Source organism: Gossypium raimondii, chromosome 3 (genome assembly GCF_025698545.1).
Source record: "Gossypium raimondii isolate GPD5lz chromosome 3, ASM2569854v1, whole genome shotgun sequence".
Taxonomy (NCBI): Eukaryota; Viridiplantae; Streptophyta; class Magnoliopsida; order Malvales; family Malvaceae; genus Gossypium; species Gossypium raimondii.
In genome coordinates, this window is record NC_068567.1 from 33,775,841 (window position 1) to 33,782,300 (window position 6,460).

Sequence of the window (6,460 nt, forward strand, 5' to 3'; positions counted from 1 at the left end):
TTACATTTGCAATCATTAATCAAATTACGTTGGATACTTCGTTAGGGTGGGTGAGTGGCGAGTGCTGAGGTCCAGGGTTGGGAAAACAAAATGAGCAGAGCAGAGTAGGGTTTGCATTTGGATTTGGGTCGGGTTAGTGGATAATGATGAATAAATATCATCATAATGTTTATTATTTTACGATTACAATTTTGAGTTCAGGGTTTAAGGTTTAGGTTTAGGGCTTGGGAATTGGGGTTTAAGGTTTAGAGTTTACATTTTAGTGTTAATATGAGGTTAGTGTTTACGGCTTATAAGATAATGATCAAATTTACTGTTTTAGGGCTTGATGTTTAATCTAAACCATTTTATATTTAAAAATGCTTTTATATTTAAAAATATTTAATCTAAACCATTTGATATATTTAAATATTAGATTTAAAAAAAACATTGATAAATAAATAAAAAAAGTAACATATCGATATGAATAGACAACTAAAATAGTTCTTCAAATTAATGCTTTTATATTTAAAAATATTTAATCTAAACCATTTGATATATTTAAATATTAGATTTAAAAAACATTGATAAAAAAAGTAACATATTCATATGAATAGACAACTATCTATTTTAGATAGGACCAAATTATAACAAATAAAAATGAAGTACAAAAATAAAATCATTCCACGTCGAACATCTAGCAAAATAATAGTTATATTTTAGTTAGAAAAAATATCTTTAATAAAATGGAGATTAGATCGAAAAAGAATAATTTAAAATCTTGATTAACGTCTCAATCTTTAATAGAAATTTGATATGTGAAAGATTGATTGTTTATATTGGATAATTCTAAGTTAATAATTAATTACAATCATTTAATTATTTTTTATTAAAATATATGATATTTATTTTGAGAATACTTAGTTTTTTATAAAATCAAATTTATAAAAATAGTAATAAAAATATTTTATAAAATTACTTAACTAATACTTTTTAGCAACAAAATAAAAATTTTTAGCGAGCAAAATAACATCATTTTATTTTAAATAAAATAATTTTTTTTAATATTTTTATGAAAAACGCCGCAAAAGATAAACAATAACAGCATTTTTATAAAAAAACGCCATAAAAATATTTTATTTTAAAAAAAATCAGGCGGTTTTATCCTAAATTTTCCCCCTGAAACCCCTACAATTTCCCCCTAAAATCGGTATCCTCAAAACATCTAATTCTTACTGAGCAACCCCTAAAATCACGCCTTCTTTGGGTTGTTTTTTTCTTTGGTTTTTCCTCAGATTTCTCTCCCATTTCTTAAATTTCATCCCCTCCTCCTCCTCCTCCTCCTTCTTCTTCTTCTTCTTTTTATATCTTTCTTTCCTTCTTGTTTATATATGGAGAGCTGAAGCCAGTTCTGGGTTTGCCTTAAACCACAATAAAAATGGCTTCTTCACTCTCTTTTCCATGCCCCATCTTTTTTTTTTTTTGAAAACAAACCAGCAAACCCAAACTCACAAGGGTTTTTTGTCTCTTCCTCCAACTTCAAATTTCAACTCCAAATATTGCAGGCGTTTGAAGAGTTATCGCAGTGTGGAACCAAGGATGAAGGGCTTCCGTTGGATAAATTCTGTGATGCTTGTTCTTTGGTTTCTGTTCTTTTTAACTCCCTTGGTGTCGCCTTCAAATTCGCGGAGATGGAGTACGTCGCCAAGGTTTATTTGATTTCCCCCCTCTCTATTTCGAACCAATCACTGAAACTTTAATTTATTAATTGATGATGGATGGATGGTTTAAATCAGGTAGGTAATCTTGTGGAAGCATCAAAGAGGTTTGCCACTTTAGGAAATATAGTTGATGCAGATGTAGGTAATGGGACAGTGAAAAAACAGAGAAGCCCTTCGCCTGATCTGCATCGTGTTAGACAGGGTCTTGACCTCGTACGAGCTTTATTTGAACAATTTTTGTCATCCAAGTACGTTATATGCCCTTCCATCTTTAACTCTTTATTTTTCTCTCGAAGGAATCCTGGTATTATCCTTGAATGTGAGCATCGCTTAGTGCTTGTTACCTTTATTTTCTCTAGCTTCTTATAACTCAGCTTTTTGAAGGGTTTGCTTGCAGAATTTGGGATTTTAGAAGCTCTCCATTTAAGGTACTTACATGATATATGTACGATCTCTTTCAATTCTTTTTTTTTTTTGGGGGGGGGGGTTAGTATATTTGTTAGTTTAAGGTTTTGGGTTTCTGTGAATTATGTTGTTCATGATGAAGGCAATCTTTCTTTCTTTTTTTTTTTTTTTTTCTGGATGTGTGTTTATTATTTTCTTGGGGAAGGGGTCAGGAAAGGGTAGATAACTATAATTCTCAAAAAGTGAGCTTTTTTTTTAAAAATTTTTTTACAAGGTTGTTTCTTTATAAGTATTAACCTGTCTTTGGATCTCTTTTCTCTATGTGTCAGATATTTTCTTGGAAAATTGTTTTCTTTTAACCTTTAAACTGCTAAGATTTTTATTTTTTTTGCTGGTGTTTAATTTATGCCCTCAAAATCATGGATTTTAGGGAAAAAAGTGGAAAATTCTATACTATTTTGTCGTTGTTTTTTTCTTTGTTCTGCTGGGAGAAGTTTCTTCTGGAAAAGTCCTTTAAGGAAGTTTATGCTAATTGTCAAGGATTCATATATTATCTTTTTTATTATATATATAAAAGAATGACAAATATATCTTTTATGATGTTTAACAAAACAATTTTTCAGACTTTTTCTGCCTGTATTTATTTTCTGCAATTTGGACTGATACATTAGTTTTCATCATAGCTTGGAACCTTTATTTAATGGTGTTAAGTGAGAAACTAGAGGTTGTGTTTTTTTGTTTGTTTAACTAACATGGAAGCCGGTTCGGTTATGAAGATTCCCCTGTTTCTTCTATATACCCTTTGTTCGTAAAGAAATTTTCGATTTTGTATTTGTTTGATTCATTGCTGGTAGTGGATATAACCTTAAATAGAGCTTCTAGCCTGTTAATGGTATGTAACTATGAATTTTGAGTTCCTGGGATTTTCTTGTTGACCTTTCTCTTCTCTATAATCAAGCTAATTTCTTGTTATCGTGTTACATGTCTTGATTCTAGGCAGTTTCATCTGATTTCATGGTCGAGAACTTGAATTCTCGAATCTGTTATTTATGCATACTTTTATGTCTGCAGATAGAAGTATATACATTTTGATAATACACAGTTTGGGGCTGCTGATATTTGGTTTTTCTATTTCATCCCATGCTTTGGCTGACATGGTAATGCTGGCAGTATGGGAAAGAAGGGAAGTTGGTTTTCTGCAATTAAAAAAATTTTCTTTCCACACTCCAAGGAAAAGCTAAATAATGTAAGTATGAGTAGCAGGAAATGTACATTTTTTTCTGACATTTTTTCAATTAATAAATAAATAAATGGGGCTAAAAGTATGAATGAAGTTATGAAGCTAACGGATTGTAAAATGTTCTATTTGGTATAATGTGCATAGTCAACACAATTAGCAGTTTAACTTTTATGATTTCCAAACACATTTTCCCTTCTTTTTTTCTTACTATGTAAACCATAACCATGCAATCTCTGGATATATTCATGCGAGCATCTTGCTGGTTTCTTCTAAACATTCAAGTTCTAAATTTGAAATAACGTGTCATCTAAATGTCATAATCTATTGGTTCCAGCTCTTGATTGTTCTTAAATGTACTGTACTTTGTTTATAGTCAAATGTCTCATGATGGTTGCCTACTTGTGTAGGTCCAATCTACATCTGATGGAACTGATTCCACTCTTTCAAACCCCCTGTGCGAGGAGTCTGCTCAAAATTCTTCAAAATACTCTAACAGACAGAGGTTTGCTTTTATTTTCACTTTGGACATTAACTGTATTGTTAATGATGCTGACAATTCTAGCTGGCTTTTCAAATGTCAGCATACATCCACCACCTGCCTTTGGCTCATCGCCTAATCTTGAAGCCCTTGCACTTGAAGCAAATAAGTCTAAGGATCAAGATGGAGATAGTTCTTTACTTGACAGTTCACATCTTTCCCGGTATTTAACTATTTATTTATGCCTTAACATGTCCTTAGGTGAGGGCTGATTGTTTATACAAAAATTTTGGTTAAGTTAGTGGTAGTTTGGTTTTTTTGGACTTGATCATCATATACTTTTTGAATATTATGTATTGGATCTTTAAATTATTTAGGAGTGCATTAACTGATAAGGTCCTGTCAAAGTTCAACTTTCTTACCTCAGAGCAATGCTTCACCACCATCTTTAGTTGACTTCAGTTTTAGGTGTGTTTTTGCAAGTTTATGTCATCATATTTAGTTTTCATCTTCCTGCTTTACCATTCTCATACCGATGCTTCTGTCATTTTTGGTGAAGCTTTATATATACTTTCTATCCATTTGGATGGTGAAATTTACATTCTTTGGTGCTGATGCAGGCCCATGCATGAAGTTACATTTTCAACAGAAGACAAACCAAAACTTCTTAGTCAGGAATATGATAGGGAGCAGTACTCGAAATACTTGTTCTTCATAAGCTTATTTCTTAAACAAAATAACTTATATTTTGTAGTAATTGATTGTGAGGTAGCTTTATAGGTATCTGAGTCTTTTTATACTAACTATTTATTGCAATTGGTTCCAAATATTTGGTGAATTCAATTATTAATTTGCACTGCTAGTTTCGTGGTGTCATATGCCTTTTGTGTTAGAATTTGAATTGTTCCCCCTAAACAATTTTCTCTATGTACAGGTTTGATTGTGGCATGTTTATGTTAAAATATATCAACTTCTATAGCAGAGGCTTAAGTCTTTGTTTTGAGCAGGTAAGTCCATGGAACAATTTTTTATCTTTGTAGTTCATGTTTTATTTTGATTTTTCTGTGATTAAACTCTAGTACTCAGGGCAGTAGTTGTTGGGATGTAAAATCTATTGTCTATCTGCCTAAATATATGACAAAAGGTAGAAGTACATATTGGAGATACTCTCACATGCACATTCATTTCTTTGAAACTCGATATCTAGTTATTTGTATTTGAACTGAGTTGGATTTTTCCATGCTTATGTAGGAACACATGCCCTATGCCTTATTTTCGTTTAAGGACCGCTAAGGAAATTCTAAAACTGAAAGCTGATTGATCGGATGTGTATGCCGGCTTTCATCAACTACTTTCGAAGGCCTTACTAGGAATTGAAATGGTGTGCAGGGATTCAAATAGCGGGCCGATATCAGAATAGCGGCCGTTATATAGCGGTAGCGGCACCGTCCGAAACCGCTTTTGCTAAAAATAGCGGTGTGAAGCGGAGTCACGCCAATAGCGGTGGGTCGCGGCCGCAACTTAACGGGTAACGGCCAATTGCGGCAATAACGGGCCGCTATTCTCGTTATTTTCCGTTACAGTAAATTAAAAAAAAGTCATCCCCTCAAACAAAAATCGACAGAAACAGTGAAAAACAAAAGGGAATATATTCCCCTACCTGCAAAGTGCAAAATCAGAGAGCTTTCAATAAAAAAAAAAGTAAAAAGAAGTCAAAGAAACAAAAAAAGTAATCAAAACTCAAAAGCAATAGAAAAAGAAATATGAAATTCTGTTTCTTATATATGGGCAAACAACAAGCAGCAGATGAAAGCAAGGAGCCGAGCCGACTGTCGAGGACTTGAATCTGAAAAGCAAGCCCATCTATTTCCTCTTCGAAGTACTTCTAGGTTTCTTCCAGTTCTTTCTCAGCCCTTCTAAGTTCTAAGCCAGTATTCCTTTACCTGGTTTTTCACACTTTCAAGTTTCAACAGCAGTAGAGATTCGGCCATTTTTGTTGATAGTCTGATGAGTTGGAGGCTTGGAGCCTTGGAGGCTACTGGTTAGGGTTAGGGAATGGAAAGAATCGTTTCATTTTCTTTTAATTTTTCTGTTTTTGTTTTGGTTTGTGGCTTTATTGGCAATTGGCATGTTGCTCTGTTTTGTTTCTTCTTTGACTCTTGTTTTACTCATTAATTAGGGGCAGCCACCGTCCATTTTAACCACTAGAAAATAGGCATGTAAATTGTGCTTTTATCCACCTGTCCATTGTTAAAAATTGTTTTAAAATAATTATTTGAAAATTTCTTTATTAAATTTAAAAATATATATATAAATTTCTGGACACAATTTTTAATATGACATGGACTTTATATATAAAGTTGTGTTCTCATATCATATTAATAAAAATTTATAAGTGCTAGAAAACACTCTAAAAATCATTAAAAGTGAATTTCTATAATTATAATTATAATTACTATGTTTTACAATAAGTTGTACGAATTTGAAAAAAATTCACGATCGTGATACCCGCAGTGACCGCAATAGCGTCCGTTATGTCCGCGACCGTGACAAACGCGACGCGACCGAAAACGCGACCGCGACCGTAATTTAAATCCCTGATGGTGTGCAAAGGGATTGCTTCTTTTGATTTGATTT

At 32.6% G+C, this 6,460-nt stretch overlaps 1 protein-coding gene across 5 annotated transcripts; it reads left to right on the top strand.

The window, feature by feature from the left end:
• Positions 1-1,161: 1,161 nt before the first annotated feature.
• Positions 1,162-6,138, top strand: LOC105794114 (uncharacterized). Of its 5 annotated transcripts, none has more exons than XR_008194403.1 (7): positions 1,162-1,688; positions 1,776-1,948; positions 3,276-3,351; positions 3,753-3,847; positions 3,927-4,046; positions 4,444-4,830; positions 5,075-6,138. XR_008194403.1 is itself a non-coding variant. In XM_052628281.1 (7 exons), the coding sequence occupies exons 1-6, from the start codon at positions 1,671-1,673 to the stop codon at positions 4,277-4,279; spliced, it is 561 nt and encodes a 186-aa protein (XP_052484241.1). In that variant the 5' UTR covers positions 1,162-1,670; the 3' UTR covers positions 4,280-4,291; positions 4,758-4,830. The 5 variants fall into 5 exon arrangements, 4 of the variants coding, with proteins under 4 accessions (XP_052484241.1, XP_052484240.1, XP_052484239.1 ...); XM_052628281.1 differs by lacking the exon at positions 5,075-6,138 and adding an exon at positions 4,201-4,291 and having other exon boundaries at positions 4,758-4,830; XM_052628280.1 differs by lacking the exon at positions 5,075-6,138 and adding an exon at positions 4,201-4,291 and having other exon boundaries at positions 4,444-4,591.
• The last annotated feature ends 322 nt before the right edge of the window (positions 6,139-6,460 follow it).

Excerpts from the sequence above, each read along its gene's own strand:
- LOC105794114 (XM_012623106.2), top strand. Across the intron at positions 3,848-3,926 it reads AAATACTCTAACAGACAGAG|CATACATCCACCACCTGCCT; the intron begins GTTTGCTTTTAT and ends TTCAAATGTCAG. Across the intron at positions 4,047-4,757 it reads GACAGTTCACATCTTTCCCG|GTTTGATTGTGGCATGTTTA; the intron begins GTATTTAACTAT and ends CTCTATGTACAG.